General features: G+C 43.6%; 1 protein-coding gene across 3 annotated transcripts in view; it reads right to left on the reverse strand.

Moving 5' to 3' along the window:
• Positions 1–23229, reverse strand: part of HOOK2 (hook microtubule tethering protein 2) — a 406674-nt gene that overhangs the window by 276412 nt on the left and 107033 nt on the right. For all 3 annotated transcript variants that reach the window (XM_078689227.1, XM_078689226.1, XM_078689228.1), the window contains exons 5-9: positions 22448–22580; positions 16717–16784; positions 16317–16379; positions 15314–15394; positions 4154–4314 (exon numbers count right to left, since the gene is read on the reverse strand). In XM_078689227.1, the coding sequence (XP_078545353.1) occupies positions 4154–4314; positions 15314–15394; positions 16317–16379; positions 16717–16784; positions 22448–22580 (506 nt within the window). The remainder of the gene's footprint in view (positions 1–4153; positions 4315–15313; positions 15395–16316; positions 16380–16716; positions 16785–22447; positions 22581–23229) is intronic.

Here is a 23229-nt window from a genome sequence, read left to right on the forward strand (position 1 = left end):
AACCGATATGATGACTCGTTTGGCCAAGGAAGAAGAGACAATAAAAAAACGAAAAGCATTCAAATTCGAGAGAGATCGGATCGACTACTTAAATGGACAAGTTTTTACTTTCGCAAAGAGGTATGATGCAGTTAAGGCTAAAACACGATCAAATATGACATCATGCCAACAAAAGGAAGATACCTTGTTACCTGCTACCTCTTTCTCTAGCTTAAGTTCAGCTATGGAGAGTGATCCAGAACCGGATTCAAACCGTGATACAGCTTTGGGGTTTACCAAGCTTACCCTGGCACAGGAGGTCGACTGCTTGTGCCAGGATCGCCGCGAAACCCTCAGATCACACAAGCCCCGTGCACAACAACAACAAAAACAGCGGACAAACAACAAACGCTGGCAACGTCGGAAATGCCGGGCCCGGAAGCTCAAACGACAACAATCCGGGCAAAACGGGACGCTGGCGCAATCAACGGAAGGCGCGAAAGCAGAAACAAAATCAGTAGTCAATCTCTCGAACATTAAACTCACTTCTGCTGAAACTGCGGTATTGAACTTGGGACTCTCATATTGCCCTCCATGCAATATGAACTATGCTGACACCCGCATGGATATTTACAGGTTCACAAGGAAACTCCAGCTTAAAAAATTCTTTGAACTACACCCGAAAAAGATTATTGAACCTGTAATTCCATCTAGTCCCATTTTTTCAAGCAGCCAAAGCCAGGCCAACTTTAACACCATCTGGGATTTACAGAATCAATCGTCCTTGGGGAATCTGAGGGATGTTCCTCTAGAAACAAATGAACAGCGAGTTACCCCTTTTAAACCAAAATCCACCTTTCAACCAATCATGGTTCATGACAATCTGGATACATTCCAGGAAAGTGTGGTCCGCGACATCAAACACTTGTATTCTGCAACCAACAAGAAAAAGTTTCATATTTCTAAACAAAATCAATGTTACAAGCAACTAGTTGTGAAACTCAAAAAGAACAATGATGTCATCGTCAAGCAGGCCGATAAGGGCGGCAACGTTGTCCTGTGGCCCAGGGTCTTGTATTTACAACAGGCGGATGCACAACTTAATGACATTTCCTGTTATCGAAGAAGTATCATTCAGATTGTTAAGAACACATGGACTGAACAACATCAAAAATTACAAGTGTGGAGAAGTGCGGGGCTACTTACACATGAGGAATTTAAATACCTTAAGAAGGATTATCCCGTTATTCCCTCTTGGTATTTACTCCCCAAGATTCATAAAGACACCCAAGTGCCACCTGGCCGTCCGATTATTTCGGCCATTGACAGTTCTCTAGAACACGTGTCTAAATACATCGACTTTTTTTGCAAAGCCATGTAAAAAATCTTCCTTCCTATGTCAAGGATTCTTTTGATTTTCTTGCAAAAATTGAACACTTCATTTGGGAGGACAACATGATACTTGTGACTTTGGATGTTTCATCCCTCTATACCTCAATCAGACATGAGGATGGACTCAGGGCTTTGGACCATTACTTGAACAAAGACTTACCTCTCCCCACGGCACACAATAAAATGCTGGTCGATATGACCAGAATGTGCCTAGAACAAAATTTCTTCATTTTCAATGGCGTAATTTACCATCAAGTCAGGGGTGTGGCGATGGGGGCCTGTTTCTCGCCTAGCTATGCGTGTCTTCACGTCGGGCTGTGGGAGGAACAGGTCCTAGTCGGTCAACACCATGATTTCTTTTCTCACAATATTGTTTTGTATTTACGCTACATTGATGATGTGTTCTTAATTTGGAGGGGAAGTGAGGAAGAGGCCAGAAAGTTCGTTGATTTGATTAATTTAAACACCGTTAATCTTGATTTTATGGCGAACTTTAGCTCTGAGTCTATCTGTTTCTTAGACGTTGAGGTAATTGTGGAGGGTACCAGCCTCAACACCAGATTGCACAGAAAGCCGAGTGCAGGAAATACCATCTTACATTCCAATAGCCAACATCCAGCACACCTAATTCGGAGCATTCCCTTTGGGGAAATGCTCCGGATTAGAAGAATCTGCAGTACAGATGCCGAATGCGCGGCTGCGCAGGAGGCATGCAGATTACGCTTCTTGGCTAGAGGCTATTCTACTGAAACCCTGACCAAGGCCATCACACGTTCCAACTCAGTAAGCAGGCAGGAAGCACTTATACCTAAAAGGAGAGGTGCTCAACTGAATAATGATGCAATTAAGGATGTCCAAGGTTGTTCTTCCAGAGCTATTCTAACATTTAACAGACAACATGGGGCTCTTCGTAAAATAATCACTAAGAATTGGAATCTAGTTCGCAGTGACCCTGTGATTGGTCACATGGTGGACACCAAACCGATTCTTACTTTTAGAAGATCTCCCTCAATGTCCAAGGCTTTAGTTAACAACACCTTAGAACCTAAGATCTCTACAACCTGGTCAGCATTGAGGAAGGGTTTCAAGACCTGCCCCCAATGTAAAGCCTGCCGCTTTGGCAGCAATAGGACACATTTCAAAAGTCCTTTTTGTGAGCGTCCTACTGCCATTTCTAAATGGCTTACATGTAAAACAGAATATGTCGTCTATGTGTTGGAGTGCCCTTGTGGGCTTCAGTATGTGGGCAGCACTAAGCTGCCCGCCCACAAGAGAATACTCCAACACATACGGGCAATTTCTGGACATGACCAAAATTATCCGGTTGCTAGGCATTTCCAGGACAAACACCTAGGTGTCCCTGATTCACTTCTATTCTTTTTAATCGATTGTGTTGAGGCCTCGAGGAGAGGAGGTGACCGCGAGGCTAAGCTCCGTCTCCTTGAGACCCGATATATTTTGGAACTGAACACCAAAAATCCAAATGGCCTCAATGACAGGGAAGACCTCTATACTTGCCTCTAGAACCTCTCTTTATATGCCTGCTTATGCCTGTCCGGACATTTTAATGATAATTGAACTGTTCCCTGTAAAACTTATTTCCTGATGTACATATGATGAATTCTTCTCTTTTTTATCTTCAGTATACAATTGTTTCTGATTTTAACCTTGGAATCACCTAATGACAAATATTTTGCACTTTATTAAATCTTGCACTTTATATCACGCACTATATATGCCTACGACTACTAAGGTGACTCGCCCACTTGGGCTTAATTTTGAAAGCATATTTTCTTTGTGTCATCCATTTGCTGCTATTGAATTTTTCATTATTTGCACTACTTGTAAATATTATATATTTTCTTATACATATCAGAATATTTGGGTCTTCAACACTCCAGAATGTACATAGATGAATTTACTTATCATGTACATACTTATAATAGTGTTTCCTTTTGATCAAGCTTTGTAATTTGTACATGTTTTTTTAGCTTGTTTTTTACCAATTCAAAAACAAACAATTGGTTGTAAATATGTACATTACTTAATCTTGAATCTTGGTAGCCCACTAGGGCTTTATCCACCTTTCCGTTGTATATGTATTCGCTGCAATTACGTTATGAAGTATTTCCTTCATTTCCATGACGCAATGTAATGCACTGTCACTTTAAAAAGTCTAGTTCGATGCTCGCTGTTTGTCATGTGATCAAGCCTCCTTGGAGGCGAAACGCGTCATGGCGGCAGCGCTGGCTCTTATGAAATAAATCACCGTTCACCAGCACCTCGTGGGTCGGCTCTTTGTTACTATTATTGGACTTCCTTGGTTCGGTGCGACAAGCTTCAATATATATATATATATATATATATATATATATATATATATATATATATATATACACACACACACACACACTCAAGGTATTAGACTAGTATGTTAAAGTTAGTAGGAAAGTGATCTTTAAAATGCTTTGGGGTTGTCTAATGGTCATTGTATTCTATATGATGGCTGCTGAGATTACAGTACTAATTTCTGTCATTGTAATACACATGGCTTATGTGCGGATTATATTTCATAAATAACCCTTCACTATAAAACACCAAGAACTATGGGTGTGCACAGCTTGCAGGGGAAACAGTGAGGAGGGGAAATAAAGAAAGTAACACAGTATTGCTTCTCGGACTAGAATCTTGTTTACCGACCGCAAAAAAATAAAGGCACCTATCAAAGAAAAGAACTGCATGTCCCAACCCGCACCAAACCCTTTTCCCCCTTCCCACGTACCTGAAGTTCTCTTCCTGAAGCTGCTCGATCTGGGTCTGCAGAAGAAGCAGCTTCTTGCCTGTGACCCCAGTGCCCTCAAAAGAATCAATGCTGCTCTGCCGCTCTTTCAAAGTTCTGTTCTCAGTGGCCAAGATATTCTTCTCTTCGATGATGATTGAGATCTAAATGCAGGTGGAGAATACGAGAGTTGGTGCGACAAACTGATAGCACTGCATTAGAAACATGAGAGTTAGCCAAGAGTTGATGCCACAAATTCCTATTGTGGAGAGGAGTTACTGGAAAAGGACAAACTTCACCTGTAGCCTCCAAGCGTATAGTAAACATGTGAGAGCTGCCTGGGGGTCACATACACTGCAAGTGGCAAGGGAGAGGCACAGCTGTCATGGTCCGAGGCAAAAGATTATGCTGATGGTATTGAGAGGTACAGACTCTGGTCTGGACAATTTAGGCTCCATCAAATTACCAGACTGATAGCAAACCACACATTTACGGACAAAGGAGGGACCAGTCACTAAAGATACCCGCACAAACACTTGGAAATCAAAGGCTGCTGAAGCAACAAACAGGAGACAATTCCCTGGATTAACTAAAAAGGAGTACACTATTACACAAGCCACTCCCTTGTGGGATTCCGCACAATGGGTACCCTGACCATGCAGGGGGGTTTTGAGGAATGTGATCTCATAGGCCTGTCAAGGGTGGGAGACTTTTGGAAACAAGTATTAACTTTCTAGGAGGAGCAATGAGAATACCAAGTGGCATCCACGGAGACCTACCGCTATTTACAAATCCGTCATGCCCTTCAAAAAGTGTTGCACGGGGGCGAAGTGATCCCAGAGTCCTCCCCATTTGAGGATAGGCTGTTAGATGACTATCTCCCTAGAAAAGGAACTTCGCTTACAAACAAAAAGCTGCTAAATAACTCCTCGGACCATTTGACCAGCTTGCGAGGCAGTTGGGAGCATGATTTGGGGAGCCTCGAGGACAATTAGTGACCTGAGGCTTTGGCGTCCGCCCGGGAGGTGGCCATCGGATCACGATCTTGTATGGTACAACCTAAAAATTCTTCACAAGTGATCCAATGCTAGCACAACAATGGTAAAATAGATATAGCATTATGCCCCAAGAAAGACAGTCAAGAGGGAACCTTTTTTCATGTGATATGGGGCTGCCCAGGACTCCACAAAGATTTAGGATGGCTGTTTTTGATTGTCTTAATAATGACTGTGGGTGTGACTTGGAGCGGTCAGCAAAATGGTACCTCCTAAATATTTGAGACGAAACAGATCTCCCCATATGGACCGCGTTTTGCTCACACTGGGGTTGATGGTGGCTAAACTTCATGTGGCACGGCTGTGGGGAGCAGAGTCAACACCACGTCTAGGTGACTGGCAGAAGAATATGGACTGGTGTATGCAGGCGGGGAGATTGATCTATGAGCATAAGAACTGTCCGAACAAATGGACTAATATATGGGGGCAATGGAACGCGTATCGGGGAAGGTTATGTGCACCTATGACTGATATTAACAGTGATGCTCAGGGCCAAAGACATCTGGACTTTGTTACTAATTTGTAAAGGTTGGGGGAAGATGGGTGTGGGGGCTTCGGGGATCAGATGGAAATTTGCCACTGTATGCTTGTGTTTTACCATTGCACAGCAATCTGCTGTCACAACGATTTTTTTTGTTTTTTGTGCAATAAAAAGAGCTTTTAAAAAATAAAAAGGAGTACATTAGTATTTAAATCATTAAGTAAATGTTGCAACAAAACGAACAAACAAATGGAGGAACAGACTGCAGTCTGTTTCCATCCACATAACCTGCAGCTTTTCATTCCTATTCACAAGAAGTTGCTATATACGCAATACAATCTTAACTGAAGAGACCAGTGCAAGTAAACTCATAGGTTTTCATTTATGTCAATTACCAGCTACAAGTACAAGAATCTGCCAAGTGATCTTATTTTCAGTCAGTCAGAAGCAGCTTTCTTTCGGCCATTTGGTCATAAAAGCACATAAAAAACGACAATATAGTATATTTTATAAATCATTAAAAGATTAAAAATGACGTTGCGCAATTTATGTACATAAGTGGTATATTAAAAAAAGATATGTATCTAATTTGTGGAGAGATTTCTAATTTATTGTTGGATATACTCTCTCACAACAACACTCAATGCTAAACTTGGGCTAGTAGAGATTATCATCACTAATTGGATGCTCTACCTCGGGTGCACGAGAAATTTAAATATTGTGTATTAGAACAAATAGCCAATTTATACTGTATCTAAAACTCCTAGCGGATCTGAAAGTACTATTGACTTGTCTGTTAACGGTTAGACAATGTTAAAAAACTACTTTAAGAATAAAAAGTAAAAAAGAATTATTTTCTAAAAAAAAAAATGAGGAGAAATTTTGTAATACAGGATCATACAGTACAATAAATATGTGCAAACCTAACACAGCAGCATATAAAGTGGGTCCTTGGGGCTAAGATTTCCCTACACTAGTTTTCTTTAATATTGTTCTCCGAATGCACCACATCGAGTAGAGGAACCTAGAAATGGCGAAGACAATAAGTGTGTCCGTTTCATACTTGAGGAGCCTGTAAGCCTCAAAGCAATGTCTAATTCCCAAGTTTCTACAGAGTTGTAACACCCACTTGGACCTTGGTCTACCATACGCGAGGCATAAGTGATCTTATTTTGTGCAAGACACATTAATCCAGCCCCAACTTCACAGTCAACAAAATGCAGAATTTTGGAATTTAAAGGTACTATTTTCACGTTATAAACTGTGGCCCTAAATATCCTAGCATGCAAAATGTCACTGGAAAACAAGTATTGACAATGTCATCAGGTTTAGCTTTTTTGACAGATTGGCTTTTCAAAAAGAACAAGCATTGGCATAGCCAATAGGTCTCGCCTTTGGGACCTTATAAGAATTTAGTTATGCAGCACAATATCCTTACTGAAACAACATTAACTGTTGCATGGCTAAACACTTATAAGGTCCCAAAGGCGAGACTATTGGCTATGCCAATGCTTGTTAGACATGGGGAGATTTGCCCAGAATCACAGGATTCTGAGCCCACGCCTGAGACTCTAACCTGGTTCCCTAGCTCCAAAGTCTGCAGCTCTTGCCATTAGACCGCATAATACAATGTCCTTCTAGGGCAGCAGAGCACCACATAAATGACAGGGAGCAGCATTTTATCCACGTAACAAAAAACACTTTAGGCTTTGCTGGGGGTATGTAAAGTCCTTTAAAAATAGTAATAAAAATGAATTACACTACTTTTCTTTGGGGCACTAGTCTGTCCAGTTCTGTCCCTAACTGCCTATGGGGCAGTCTGATCGCCATTATACCCCTGAAGGCCACTTTTGAAATCTTGCAAGTGAGGAATCTGGTGTGAAAAAATAGAATTACTTATAATAAGGGCTTTAAGTGGGATGAAAAAAAGGGGGGGGGGGGAGTGTCTCTCAGAGGGGCGTGGCCGATGTGATTAGAGCATGGCTTAAAAAGTAAGCTAAAAATGTGTGCTTAGCATTATGTGTAGCCCCACTGGTAATTTGCTGCTTCTGTCATTGCATCCACACATAAAATACAACAAGTAACATTACACCCACAACAAGCCAGGACTATTGGCTTTGCTAATGGTTGCTAGTTGGAGAAGATAAATAAGCAACAACTATGGTTTTGTTATATAGAACATTGAAAATGCTTCAGTTCTGAATTGATGAGACGGTGAAAGACCTACAACGAGTCTCTGAAGTTACATTAAAGGCAGTGAAGGGCGGCACTGCTCCAGAGTTAAGATTTATATTTCACCCTGAGGGGGGAGAGCAAAAATGGAGCGCCCTATAGGAACCCGTCACACCATCTGCTTTAAAGCACTGCCGGCGCTGAGCACCGGCAGTACCCTGCCCACTTAAAGCCCTGCTTTTCATGCTTCAAGTGACTTTATTTCGGAGTCTGCATTTTTAGGTGCAATGATCCCGGGCAACTAAAACGGCCAACTCTGCCATAACCATAGAGTTTAGGGCCACAATAGAGAGTTACTCCCCGAATAAGGGTTATCCTTACAAACACAAACTCTTCAATCTGTAACGATCCCATGGAGCAGTGCGACACCTGTACTCCAGCGCCTCATCAGTGGAATGAAGCGCTAAATGAAGGCAATAGCAATACAAAATAAAACTGCACCTCACAGACCAAACTGATCCCCAAGCCACCTGGGTGTATACACGGGAACTAGCAGCTCACGTCACAGACACACGTCTCTGAAGAAAGGAAAAGTTCATGGTACCTCCTGCTGTGCTTCCATAGATATCTGAGCTGAAAAATGTCGATTAATAAAGCCATAGGTCCGACGAGGAAGCGCGACAATACGGCCGAAGAACGAGGCAGTATGCAGGTCCTCCATTCAAAAGGGAAGTGCTGGGCAGTGTCTGCTGCAACCTGACATACCAAGCAGCTTTCAGCTGTAGTTTCTGCATGCCGATGAGAAGCCTCAGCCCCGGGGAGTGTGGGGGCCGCGAGGACAGGTTTTTGGGCTTGCGCAGACTCTTTTGCAAATGGTCTGCAGAATGTGTTACCGCCAGTTTGAGTCCAGCAAAAGCCTCTGGTAGCACTTTGAAAACCCCCTTACTAAAGGTCGAGCAATAGCGCATCAGCTGCTCTAGGCTAGACCTAAAAATGATGGATGAGTCTTGGTTTTTATAACGGAGACATGGCTCAATACCTGTAGCACTCCAGACATCGCGACAGCCCTCCCAGCGGAATATAAAATACTCAATCTGAATAGAGTGAAGAAAAGAGGCGGAGGGGTAGCCCTGCTATTTAGGGAATCCCTCACCTGTAGACAAGAACCGATCACACAGTCCAACAGCCATGAAGCAATGGCATTCTCAGTATCTGTAAACACCAACATTTTATTTGGGGGAGTGATAGTTTATAACCCCCCTGCCTGCACTTTAGACTTTAGTGCCCAACTTTTTACCCAAATATTACCGGTCTGTCTTAAGAACAAGAATATTTTAGTGATAGGAGATTTTAACGTACACTTTGATAGCAGCAACAACTCATTAACCAAACAGCTAGTGGAGGACATGGATATCCTTCAGCTGACACAAATAATTAATCAGCCAACACATAGGGCTGGACATATTTTAGATCTCATTTTTTCCAATTTAGGAGCCATTGACATCAATGCGATTAAACCATTGATATGGACTGACCACTCCATGATTGTGTTCACTATTAAAGTACCTACCAAACACTCTAAATCCATGCCCCCAGCAACAGCATCAGCTAGGAGCTGGAAAAGTTTTTCTGTGGAAAAATTCCAGAATCATTTCACACATACATCCATAGGAAACGCCAATATTAATGATGAAATAGAAGAGCTTCAGAATAATATCAAGAGTGCGCTGGAACACTGCTCAGCCCCACTCTCTAAACATAAACGGAGAGGCACAGTCTCAGAGAAATGGTATGGACCTGAATTAAAATCTTTAAAAAGGAAATGTACATCTTGCGAACACAATTGGAGGCTCAATAAAACCCTAGAAACGAGAGCCACATATAAAAGGGAACTTGCACTTTACAATAAAGCCATTAGGAAAGCAAAGAAAGACTATTTCTCACGGAGGATAACAGAAAGCAAAAATTCTTCAAAAGAACTATTTAAAATAGTCAAAGAGCTATGCAGCCCGGCTAATCTATCAGTGGATCTTACCCCCTCGCAAGAAGGTTGCAATAAAATTAGCGAGTACTTCTGTGAAAAAAATCGATACGATCTATTCCTCTTTTTCCAACAACGAATCAAAGCAACCACAACCTCGCAACATCCCCAGCTCTGGTTAGCCGTCTTAGATTCGGCCCTTTTTCAGAGGAGGAAGTGGGCAAAGCTATGTTGAAAGTAAAATCAGGCTCCCCACTGGACCCATGCCCGCATCAGATTTTCTCACGACTAACACCAATAATTTGCCCAGCTGTAACCAAAGCCTTTAATCATTCATTGAATTCTGCTGAATTCCCGAAGTATTGGAAAAACGCCATAGTTACCCCCTTACTAAAAAAAGTAGGGTCTGATATTCATAACTCGGCAAACTATGGGCCTATTTCCCAACTTCCTTATTTGTCTAAGGTGATGGAGAAATTGGTCAATAGACAGCTTTCCAAATTCTTAGAGACCAATGATCTATTGGACAGTTCCCAAACAGGGTTCCGGGCCAACAACTGTACCGAGACAACACTCCTGGCAGTGTCAGACAATATTAGAACCAAGGTAGATCAGGGAAAGACAGTCACCTTGATTTTATTAGACCTCTCGGCGGAATTTGACACCGTCCCTCACCACCGACTCCTGGAAATCCTTGCAGCCAAGGGTATCCGGGAAAAGGCATTAGGGTGGCTGCAGTCCTTCATGCAAGACAGAACACAGTCAGTACGGATGAGTGATTTTGTTTCCCCTCCCCGGAACATCAAGTATGGGGTCCCACAAGGGGCCTCATTGAGTCCAACCTTATTTAATGTGTTCGTCTCAACACTAGCCGAAATAGGGAGAAAGTGGGGTGTCGGGATCTGCTCTTATGCAGACGACACCAAACTAATGATTTCATTAGATGAAGAAGACGACCCTAAGGATAGGCTCCTGAACTGCCTGACTGAACTAGCCAATTGGATGCACAACCATTGTCTCAAACTAAATGCAGACAAGTCTGAGATTTTGCTGTTTGGTAGACATACACACCTATGGGACAGCAGCTAGTGGCCCACCACTTTGGGCACCGCTCCTATCCCAGCATCAACGGCCAAAAATGTAGGTGTGATTCTAGATAATACTTTGAGCATGAAAACCCACGTAGCTGCAATTTGTGGCAAAGGCTTTGCACTACTCAAGATGCTCCGGCGAGTTTTTCCATGGATTCCCATTGAGTGTAGGAAGATACTGGTCCAGTCCTTATTAATGAGCAGGCTGGACTACGGAAATTCCCCATTTGCTGGAATGGCGGACTATCTGTTCGCAAAATTACAAGTCGTACAGAACGCTGCAGCAAAAGCAATTTGCAATAAAAGAAAGTACGACCCAGCCAAAAGCTGCCTGCGTGAGCTTCACTGGCTACCAATGAGACCGAGAGCTATCTTCAAGCTAATGTGCTTAACGCATAAAGCATTGCACAACACAGGCCCTCACATCCTAAAAAATAAAATCAGATTCTATGCTCCTATTAGGAACCTGCGTTCCCGTACCACTGCTAGAGCAAGTAACACTCGTGTGAAAACAGCTAAGATGGGTGGACGGGCGTTCTCCCACCTGGTGCCAAACAACTGGAACAAGCTGCCGCAGGAACTCAGACTAACAGACTGTTATTTGTCCTTTAGGAAGCAATTAAAAACATTTCTTTTCCCAAAATCTGACTAAACATAATCCTCTCTGTTATCCGTTAACTGCTCACTACTGTCATGATAGCGCCGTGATATCCCATTGGGGATGATTGTTTGCGCTCTATAAATACCATTGACATTGACATTGACATGAGCATACCACAAACACTGAGCCAGGTATGAATAGAGAGTAAAACAAAACGGACTAGATTTTAAAGTATTATTTACAGTCCAGTAAGCTGGTGTCTACAAAGGAAATAACCAGTCCTATTCCGAGGTTATTTGTGACAAGAAAAGCTTTATATGGAATGTGATAGTCTCCGAGCTCTTTTCTGGATTGAAGACCACTTTACTTTGTTTTAGAAGATGAAAACAGAAAGCAAATTGGATTGAGCTGATCATTCCTTAACAAGTGCTAAGCAGAGGATTACAAAAATAAATCAGGGCGTTAGTCATTGGTCATGTGACTTGCTGAACCTTTGCATTACCATTCCTCAAAACCTACACTGCAAACAAGTGAGGCAACTGAATCAAAAGGAGGCCACATCTGCTGATGCTAACTTAATGGTGGTAATCTTGGCATAAAGCACGGGGCAACCATGGGAAATTACAGGGCCGGCACGCTGGAGGAAATTCTTGGTATAATGAGATAGGAGTCACCCATGACAAACTGCTGGCCCTGGCATCTTGAAAATGATCATTGTCGTAATAGAGAACAGCCATGTCAGATATGGGGGTGGGATGGAGCTTGCAGCTATGACAGATCTCTGGTTTGGACTTACTAAAAGCAATTTTTGACATGGTCACCCTCGTATAAGAGCGGCCCCAAAGACAAAATACTAGTCCTGCCACATCTGAGAAAATTATCCACGTATAAAGGATGCGGGGGCACACAACCCATTTTGAAAAAAATGGGGATAACTACTCACAAACATTAGGCTTCAATGGCACATCATGAAAGTACTTGGATATTTCAAGAGTGCCCTTTCAGAACCTGTGGCGTGTAGAAAAGCATTATGAAAATTGGGCTCTAAAATTGACTATTTAACACCACTTATTTCAAAACTTTCTGGAAAGCAGGACAACCGCTCCCTCGCCTCATCCCCAAAACCCACCTTGAGGTTTTGGGGTACTCATTTGAAGTTTAGGGCAAGTTTTACGCCCTACCACTTTCAAACATAACCAGCCAACACATACTCCAACAAACCAGGCTGAATGATGGGCCATCTACTAGGCTTTAAATTAACCTACTCATTTTTTTCCTGATCCTAGATCTTTCTGCAACTTTTATAACTTTTCCCCTCCACGGCCTCTTTACATTCATAAATTGATTGGCCACAAACACCTTATCCGTTTATTAGGTTTGCACCACGGGCGGAGGGAAATAAGCTGCATCTCCCAGCCTACCACATGCCAGGAGAAAGGGGAAATTAACACAAGGAAATCATTTCTGCATCACATAATAAGTCCACAGTACATATAAAAAAGGAATAATAAATAATACATATAAGGATTATATTTTTGACACCTGGAACATAAAACGAATTAGTACCAACTAACTAAGACCGGTTGGAGGGGCTTCTAGGACCTTCTTAAATTCACTGCTGATATATCCTAGATGTCACAAGAAACGGACTTGTCAACCAAAACATATTAAACAACCAGAATATCAATTTCAGGGAACTTTAAGTCATTTAGCAGATGGTTTTGTTCAGAGAATCACTAGTTCAATTATACATCATGATTATTTTCCCAAACCTGCTCCTTTATCAGGAAAGAGCTGGTCTATGTTCCTCTTGTTATCTTGACTCGAGTCCCAGCCCGAACTAAATTTCCTGCATCACTGGTTTGTCGTCTCCCCTTAGTACCCTAAGCAAAACTCACAGTTCTAGGTACAAAAGCGAATTCACTCATAGATCAGCATGACATTTTCCCTGGCCTCACTTTACCACACTCTACAATGTGAACAAAGAGGTATTCTAGCTTAAGAGACTAAGACAAAGGTTATTAGGAATGAGGCACATTACTTTGTTGGCCCCTTCAATCTAGGAGAACATCAAAGCATCAGTGTCTTTGTAGGCAAAAAGGAGGATGTTATGGACTGTGGCTTGAAGGGGCAAGCGGAATGCCAGCAGCAGTGTTCAATCTTGGATATCGTGTCAGCAGAAGTATGGACTTTCCTTAATATAAATAAGAGTGAGGAATCCATCATGTCAAACATGTTTTTAGGTACATGGATTCTGCAATTTTAATGTTGCCTTTAATATCGGGCACCGCCCGGACACCTCTTTGCATAGCCTGAAGCTTGAGATCAGAGGTTATCGTCTGGAACACTTAACTCCTCATAACACCATCCTTTGTTAATTTAAGCTGCGTCACACTACTGCAGTTGTTCCGCTTGCCCCTGAAGATAGTGTTTCTCTTCCGAACCATGTACTTTTTCTTTAGAAGAAAACGAATAGTGACAAGAACACATGGGCAACAGTCAATACGTTTTAGATAGTTAAAAGTTCTACGGTTAGATCCCACCAAAACCACTTCCTACAGAAAAACAGCTTCCCCTCCACAGACACAGTTTGTCCCATAAATCCAGCGTCCTGGTTCTGTGTGCCCATGTGTTCTTATCAGTGTTCGGCAGTAAAGTATGGTGGGGAACAGGTGACAGGAGTGCATTAGTCTGTGTGGAAAGATAACCATGAATTCAGGAAGGAGAGAGAATGAGGAAATAAAAGCAGTTATTGGGTTTCCTCGAGGTCATGCCCATGCAAGATAAGGATGCGGCATGGTGTAAAGGAAGGGACGGGCTGCGCAGGCTTCCATCCCTTGCGGAGACTTGCTGTTAGGAGGCAGGCTAGAAAAAAATCATCAGTTACAAGTTGAAGCGAGTAGCAGCTGGAGGTGTACCACTCACCCTACGTCCAGAATCCTTTCTCCAGGCTTTGCGTTAAACCAGACTAGAAGTAAATATTTGAAAAACCTTTTGCCGAGATGTTATAATGCAAATACCATCACCTAGCAAATTAGCTTTTTTAAAGCACTGTACTAGATGGAGCCCGGGGAAAGTCTGATGGGACAATTTCTTTCAAGCAAAGCAACCCATAACTTCAAACGCACAAATGCAGACCCACACAAATAAAAAAAACACATGTACAAACACATCCACACTTTTGCATGTGTACACACAAACATTTCTAATTGAAAAGGTTTGGGCAGGATGAAAACGCTGACCCACCAAACAGAGGGTTTTAAAGATAGATGGGGTGGAAGAAACTGGGCCGATCTAGTACAGGTGCCTTAAAAATGGTTCTTTCCAATAACGGCAGAAGCAAAACTTCACACCCGGAAGTCAAGGCATGCATTGAAGATTTTAGAATTACACACCACCACTTTTCCAATCACTAAACAGATATGCCAAATTTCAAGTGTTAAAAAAAAAAAAAAAAAAAAAAAAAAAGGGTGAACAGCACATCAAAACTTTCCAGGCCAGACCGGCTGATCTTTGATTTTTTTTTTTTATCTGCAGCAGTGAGTGAGACAGATATCCAGAATGTTTGTTGTAAATGATATAGATATATAGTTACAGCCCATAAAATTATTGATTAGAACTGTGTGTAGGTTTCTTGGAAATAAGGTGGTCCGACAACAATGACAGCTTCCTGCAAATGACTGACACTGTTTGAATCCACGTCTAAAAGCAGGGCAGGGACACAGTCCAACCTCTTCCAGATAACAGGCCCGACCCACCCAGATAATCCATCTGAAACGTACCTGCTGCTCCAGGTCGTGACAACGCTGCATCGCATCCTCTTTCTCTTCCAGGTCTTCACTCAGGAAATAATACTTTCGGGACTGAGGAGAGGATTGAACAGAGGTTTTGTGAGAGGAGAACACCACACGTTAAACAGGCACCTCTCCTATGGAGACACTGCGCAGACTAAGAGATAAGAGCGCTCTACAGGAATGCATTCTCCCTATTGGATCTGGGGGTACCAGGCATAGAACATGCAAGAAAATCAACCGAGAGGATAGAAGCACTCAAAATAAGGGAAAGGCAGCTGGAAATGACCCTCCCATGAAGGCCCCGCCGGAATTTAGAGAGCAGGGGCCCCTAACGTAATTAAAGCCCCTGTGCTGCCACGTGTTTAGAGTACACTAATAGATATTCAATCCCATTGAGTGCATCAGTCCATTTAAAAGGCAAGAACCCTACAGGAAAGTAAGCTCTATTGTATCTCCCGCTGGAATATGTGACCAACGGCCCCCCAAATAATTGTACCACTGCAGCAGGTACAAGAGGTTTCAAAAGTTTTGGGTCTCTGAAGCAGAGAAGACCTTGGAGGTCCACTAATGGTTGTGCAAATAGTACTGGGCAAAGGTTTGGATTAGTCAGAACTGACTTTTGAAGGTAACCCCTTTAAAAATGTACACCTTATTATGGCACATCAACCATGTCAGGACAGCACCCACCACTGAGACATAGCCTCTGGGGCAGAGAGGTGGGTGACAGCCACCGCACGATCTACACCCATCTCACGGTCTTTTCCCGGTTCTACATGTGCAGAGCCATCAAAGGCATGGAACTCCAAAGCCTCACCCTGCCAGTTGTAACACCACGATTTCCTAGGTTGACACACAGCAGGCAAGTTCTCGTTTAACAAGTAAGCAACTTATCGGTTCACTAGGCCCATGCAGTACCGCTCCCCTCCAATAAGGCACCCCATGCTTTTACGCAAATGTCATCCCATCACTCTCTTGAAGTTTGGATATTTACCTGATAATCAAAGTTGCCATAGGTTTCTGCAGTCAGCGTGTCAGCGGTATCCTTCGTCATAAGCTGCATAAAAGAAAACATTTGTAAAACTGAACAGAATGTAACTGCAGCAACAATCAAAGCCAAAGTGTAGTTCCAGTACCAAGTGTTTCAGTGACATTTTTACATTTTGAACCTTACATAATCTGCTTTTACTGTGCTAGACAACAGTCCGCTAAGCTCAGTTTAAAACTTAACCTGTAAATAGAGATCAGAAAAGAGCTGGGCAGAGAAGAATGCTATGAGAGGAGCTTATTCCGCAAAGTAAAGACTAATACAAAAACCAAATTTATAACAATAATTAATGGAGGAGGGAAAGGACACAGAGGAACGAATGATCACAAAGACATGTCTGGCTCACCTCTTGGATGGCGGTCATGACCATGTGCTGGACCGATTCCTCCAATGTCATTATCTGTTGAATGTGCTCTGGGGAGACAGTGATAGTGAAGAGTCAGACCATAGATTGCAAGAGGCGCGTTCCATCTCCAGCATGAGCCCTAGAAGTGGCCGCTCCCACAAAATCTGAGAGGTGCTGCCTCATTAATATCGTGAACTGGGATCCTCTAAAAACACTCCAAAGCATGCATATGCAGCGCAGCACAATGTACTGTGCTTTAGCAGGACACACAATCACTGGTGGCTAACAAACACAGCCAAGATATAACTGCTGTGGATATGAAGCAACTGCAGCCTACTCACGAGCAATTCCCAGAGCCCAAATGTACCCTATCCCTCATCCCTCCCCTACAACATGGCTGCCATTTCGATACAGGTCCCATTCACAACTCTGCAACCCCATACAATCCTGACCTGTATCACACCCTTCTACTCCAGTACTCTCAAGTGCAGCCAACGAGAGCTGTGAGAGCCCATCTCAACAACACACAGCTCTTCCAGTTCACCCCAATCTTAGCTGAAGCAGAAACCTCCATTTACAGCACTGGGCATCCACACAGCTATTCCAAGCAGACAAAGCCAGACATGCAAGGCCACCACCTGAAATCTGTACACAGCTCTGCTGGTGCATCTAACAATGACTTGCCTATTGATACATGTGCCCACTACTTCTCCAGCTTTAAAGGGTGGCAATAGTATTATTAGCTGTTAATTGTACTACAAACTAAAATAAGGGTACAACCAATTATGAAGTAAATAAATATATGCTCTGTCATGTTACACCCAGCACGTAACAAACGCTTATATCTGGCAATGAAGCATCCACTTTCTTTAAACCAAGAACGGCTTGAAGTAAAGATTCCTGAACCGTAAAGGGAAGGGATTCCTTGTGCTGTTAGGAGTCTCATTTGTCGGCCACAGCACAGAGGGCCTAGCATACAGGATTTTAAAACATCCCAAACTAAGTGGTCTTGGACACTTGGGCATCCGTTCCCTAATCAGTAGTTGGCGATTCAACCCCTGGTCATTCAGGTTAAACGTGCAGCTCTGCAGTAGGCGCTCACCCCACCCAGCGACCTTACCAGATTACGGGTCCCGTCACCCCTCTGATGCCAGGAGGGAGACATGTCGGGAACGGGGGAGGGCGACACTCGATGCTCATTCCCACCCCCGTCCCCAAGGCCTGGGCTTCCCTCCATCTGCAGGTCAGGCAACCTCATGGCACGCACACCGACTGCCGATGCAACAAAGGCCTCACAGAACTTTCTGGCCTCCCAGGACACGGATTGGCCAAGGGCAGGTGACCGGTCATAATGCCGATTACAGCTTCCACGGGCCTTGGAAACAGTAAAGGAACCATGCCAGGAACGAGGAGAAAAAGACCATAAGGGGGATTGATTGTTAGAACTACAAACACAAGTAGCGGAACTTGCACATAAACAGTAAGGGAAAATGATAACTGGACAGTAATATAAAGTGAATCCCCTCTGGTTAAAGTAGCCACACTTAAATGACTGGATATTTACATCAGCGAAATAGGACTCTGAAAAGTATAATTAAGGCTCATAGTTATCGGTTTTAAATTCGTTTTTGTATTTTCAGAGATTAAAAAAATGTGTTTGTACCCATCGAAGTTTATTGTTAAAAACACTAACATTGACCGCAGGCCTTTTAAATATTTTTCCATAGTGAAAATCATGGCAAAAACAAGCAGTGGCAAAGTCAATGGGTATGGTTTACACTAAAGAGTAAGAATGCTTCCATCCAAGTGGTCACTCCTCAATCCGTCCATGCACTCGCACATCTATCTACTGACTTACTCAATCTTGCATTCGCCCACTCGCCCATCCTCTATACCACACACAAGAACTGAACCAGTTGTTGAAGAGGCACATTAAGTTATCAGCCAGCCCGAATGTCTTTGCTGCTAGTTTGTGAAGGTGCTTCTGGTAATGTGTGACTTTTAGACTAGGAGGGTTGTGATGATTCTATTGGAAATGAGAGGTTGTTCGTTGGTATTGGAGGCCATTTTGCAATTTTAACAAAAGGGCTAACAGTTCGCCTTACCGCTTTTGCTGAAGACATGGCTTATACATTCATAGAACGTGGGACGAATCTTACACTTGAATCGACGTTTAAGCAGCAGCTGTTTCTGAGCTCAGCCCTCTTTCTCCATGTGCGAACATAGATGGTCTGCTTTTTCTTAATAAGGATGCCCTAAGACTGGGGGTCGAGTATTAATGACCCAAGCTGAAATCACCCCGAATCTCTTAGCACATGTAGTCAAATCCCTCCCGCTAGAACGGTCTCTGGCCCCACATAAACCCCAGCCTGTACACATGCACAATGTGCAGCAAAGTGCCTTTCAGTCACACAGCGCATGCAGAGTACAGTGAGCTTGACTGGTCTGCCACCAGGCAGGATCACTACCCTGCGCATGTGCCAACGAGCATACACACTAGATTAACCAGGATAGACCCCACCGGCCACGGTCTACAAGTATAAAAGGGCAGCAACTCGTGGGGCTCATAACAATACATAATGCAAACGATGATTGGTGAGAGACAGGAAGCACACCACAGCAACTCAGCAGTTTGGGACCTGCAATGCACACTGCCCACCAGTCCATTCTGTACACCGCTGTTTTATGACGTATGCATGTGGTGCAAATCTTGGGATTAGGGAATCCAAAGCGTGTCGCACCTTGCACTGGCACTGCTTCTGCTGGCACACTTGGCATGACATGCTACTTCTGTGAGGGCTTGCGGAGTGACAGCAGGAGCACATTGGAGAATGCAACAGGGCTGGTTTCTTCTGAGGAAATTACAATGTACTGCCACTATAGTTCACATGGGAAGTGGTACAGGAGTGTTCCAGGGCAGTCAGTGTTTAGTGGGCTGCAACTTTGACAATTGGAGTCTACTGCCTCTGCTGGCCACGGAAAAACGTTTCTCCTTTAACACCGGACCTTCAGGGTAGCACTCCGAGGCGTACTCGAGAAGAAGTGGGTTAGAAACTGAGAACTCCAAAGTACACAATACACAAATCAATATCCAACCTGTGCTTTTACCTTAAAAAGAAAAAGTACTTCATTCTACAAAACAGCTAAAACTGCAAACATACACAATGAAAACCAGATCTCTCCTTCTCCTCCTAAACTAGAAATTGTTGTTAAAAGGCCTGTGTTCACGTGAAGCCGCTTCCTATGGCGCATTACGCAGAATTCACAGCATAAAAGCCCCTCCTATTGCACTTGTAAGAGTTCACTATACAGAACTCCTTTTTACTGTAAGCGACACTGGGTCTACTTTAACTAGGTCTCTATCTGTTAGGAGCGCTACAAATACATCATTGGGGAGTATAGCCGCAGCCCAATCAAATGACTGGCAGTAAGAAAAAAAAGGCAGTATCAAAGCCCTCTCTGTGTACTTTTTTTTAAATTATTCTCTTCTGAGATTACATGAGCTCTGTCACACATCTAAAGCCGACTCTAGCTACGCCTAAAAGTACAAGGAAACAGAGATCCCAAACAATGAGCTATGTCAAGTGTCTGAAACATTTTAATACTTTAAGAAACTAAAACTACAAGAAGCAGAATGAAACTACCAGTAAAAGAGAGTGAAATGGTAGTTGGTGTGAAGATGGCGTAGGGTAAATTGGCGTTTAAGGAGAAGAAAGCAAAACACTGCAGTGCAAAGCACATACGCTGCTCTGGCAAAACCTAGGTTAAAACCACTGTGCCAGTGTCCCATTGAATGCAGTCAGTCACCCTAAAACCTAACCAGTTAGAAGTGTTCCTCAGAGATTACAGTTGTGGTTATATGGCTGGATATGTGGATCCCAAAAATCGATCTTAAATCATCAATCCCAAATGTTAACCTGTAGGAGAATTTGGAACATCAACCAGAATAATGACACCCAGCTGATCCTCTCCCTGACCAACGACCCCGCCGCCGCCAGAGCCAACCTGCACGAAGGGATGAAAGAGGTAGCCGAGTGGATGACGACCAGCCGCCTGAAACTGAACTCTGACAAGACGGAGGTCCTCATCCTGGGCTCTTCACCCTCCGCCTGGGACGACTCCTGGTGGCCTCCCGCCCTGGGCACCGCACCCAAACCGACAGACCATGCACGCAACCTGGGCTTCATCCTGGACTCCTCCCTCTCCATGACCAGGCAAGTCAACAGCGTCTCCTCGGCTTGCTTCAACATCCTACGCATGCTACGGAAGATCTTCTGGTGGATCCCCACCGAGACCAGGAAGACCGTCACCCAGGCCCTCGTCACTAGCCGACTGGACTACGGCAACGCCCTCTACGCCGGTACCACCGCCAAGCTCCAGAAGAGACTCCAGCGGATCCAGAACGCCTCAGCCAGACTCATCCTCGACATCCCACGAACCAGCCACATCTCCGGACATCTGAGAGACCTTCACTGGCTCCCCGTCAACAAAAGAATCACCTTCCGCCTCCTCACCCACGCACACAAAGCCCTACACGACCAAGGCCCGAGCTACCTCAACAGCCGGATCAACTTCTACGCTCCCAAACGCCACCTCCGATCAGCCAACCATGCCCTCGCCGCCGTCCCCCACATCCGAAGAGCGACTACAGGAGGAAGGTCCTTCTCCTACCTGGCCGCCAAGACCTGGAACTCCTTCCCGTCCGACCTACGCCTGACCCGGGACCACCTCTCCTTCAGGAAGAAGCTGAAGACCTGGCTGTTCGAGCAGTAGCGGCACCCCCCCTCCCCCAGCGCCTTGAGACCCTACGGGTATGTAGCGCGCTCTATAAGTGTCATTGATTGATTGATTGATTGACATTTACCAATAATTTGCCTGGGAGAACGAGTGTTTTATTTTTTTTCAGGGGGGGGGGGGGCGAGTAGCTGATCACTTTTATTGGCCACACAACTCTGGGGCTGGAAGAAAAAAAGCAAAGTCAAAAAGTGAACAGAGAATGCTGAAGCAAGGTCACAGCGTGGATAGAACACAGGGAATGAATGGGTGTCTGAGCAGACTTAATTCCATCATTACTGAGGGACACTCCGTTTTAGACTGGAGGAGGCAGATTAAGCTTTCCTGCCAGTGTTCTAAGCATTCAAAAACATTAGACAGGAAAGATGAAATTTGAAGCCTTCCTGTACAAGGTTAATGTCCTGTCATTTCCACGCATTTCCAGTTTCTAGGACACACAAAATGTGATCGTAAGTCTACTGCAGGATTCACGATCGGTACATTCACTGTTATGGCACATTGGAAGTGTTCAAATTTAAGAAATATATATACCTTATTTCAAACTCAACCCTGTTGGCAGATAGCCTTTGGCTCATCTAAGTTGAAAAGGGTAAGGGGAGGAGTACAGGAGGAAGCAGTACAGGTCACACAGTTTCAATATCTCCCTGCTCACCAGGAAGCAAAATACCTAGCCTTAATGATGATCAAGTAGAGCTGTGCAATAAAACAAGGTATGTCCTATGTAATAAAATATATATATATATATATATATATATATATATATATATATATATATATATATATATATATATATACACACACACACATCGGAGCTGTGGAAGCAGTTGTAAAGAGTAAAGAACTAGTCATGGTTTATATGAAAAAACAAAGTAGTGAAACTCTTTTCCCATTAGTTCATACTCGCCTTGACCCTATAAGCTGGATAGACCAGACTCACCTTGCTTCTTCTCACAGCTAATGGCGCAACCTAGCACCAGTTGCAGCAGCTTTCCCAGCTCTGCTGTGTTGGAGAACTCGCCAATAAGGTTTACATCCGGCAGGTGCTGATCAGACACTGGGTGACCCAACACCTATTTAGAAGGAAGAGAGAACTTATCAAAACCATGCTAGGTGTGAGGAGGAGCCTTGGTTTTGGCACATATAGATGGAAACTCTAGGGAATTCCACTGGAGAAGCATTTGTAATTCAGTGTTATTAAACTTCCGCAAAACAAAAAAAACCATAAAAGGGACACCACTACTCTCCTGATTGGTTGTTTGGCTGAACTGTAGAATGCAGAAACAAAAATCTGTAGTTTTTGCTGAAATGTTGGAAGAAACATGGCACACAAGCTACTGCAGACTGTATTGGGCCTTTGCATTTTCATCCTCCCAAATGTGGCCATCAAGCATTCCTGAATAAACCGCTTCTAAACAAACTGCAAGGAGTTACTAGTAAGTATGTAGCAGGAACCTGAACCCTCCAATCTTCCCAATACTGTTAGGTTGCACCCAAAAACTAAAACTGGTATGATGCATTGCACTGAGGCATCTGTATTTACAAAGACTTCCAGAATCAGCCTGACACAGCACCAAATCAGGCCTAGGTCTGGGAGCGGAGGCTACCCAGAGACCACAAGTGATTTGACTTGGTCTGTTAGTGTGTGTTAACAAAGTCACTGTTTAAAAGCTACATCAGATTTCCTGTAGACGTAAACTAATGATAACGCCACCCTAAAAG

Source organism: Lissotriton helveticus, chromosome 1_1, assembly GCF_964261635.1.
Source record: "Lissotriton helveticus chromosome 1_1, aLisHel1.1, whole genome shotgun sequence".
Taxonomy (NCBI): Eukaryota; Metazoa; Chordata; class Amphibia; order Caudata; family Salamandridae; genus Lissotriton; species Lissotriton helveticus.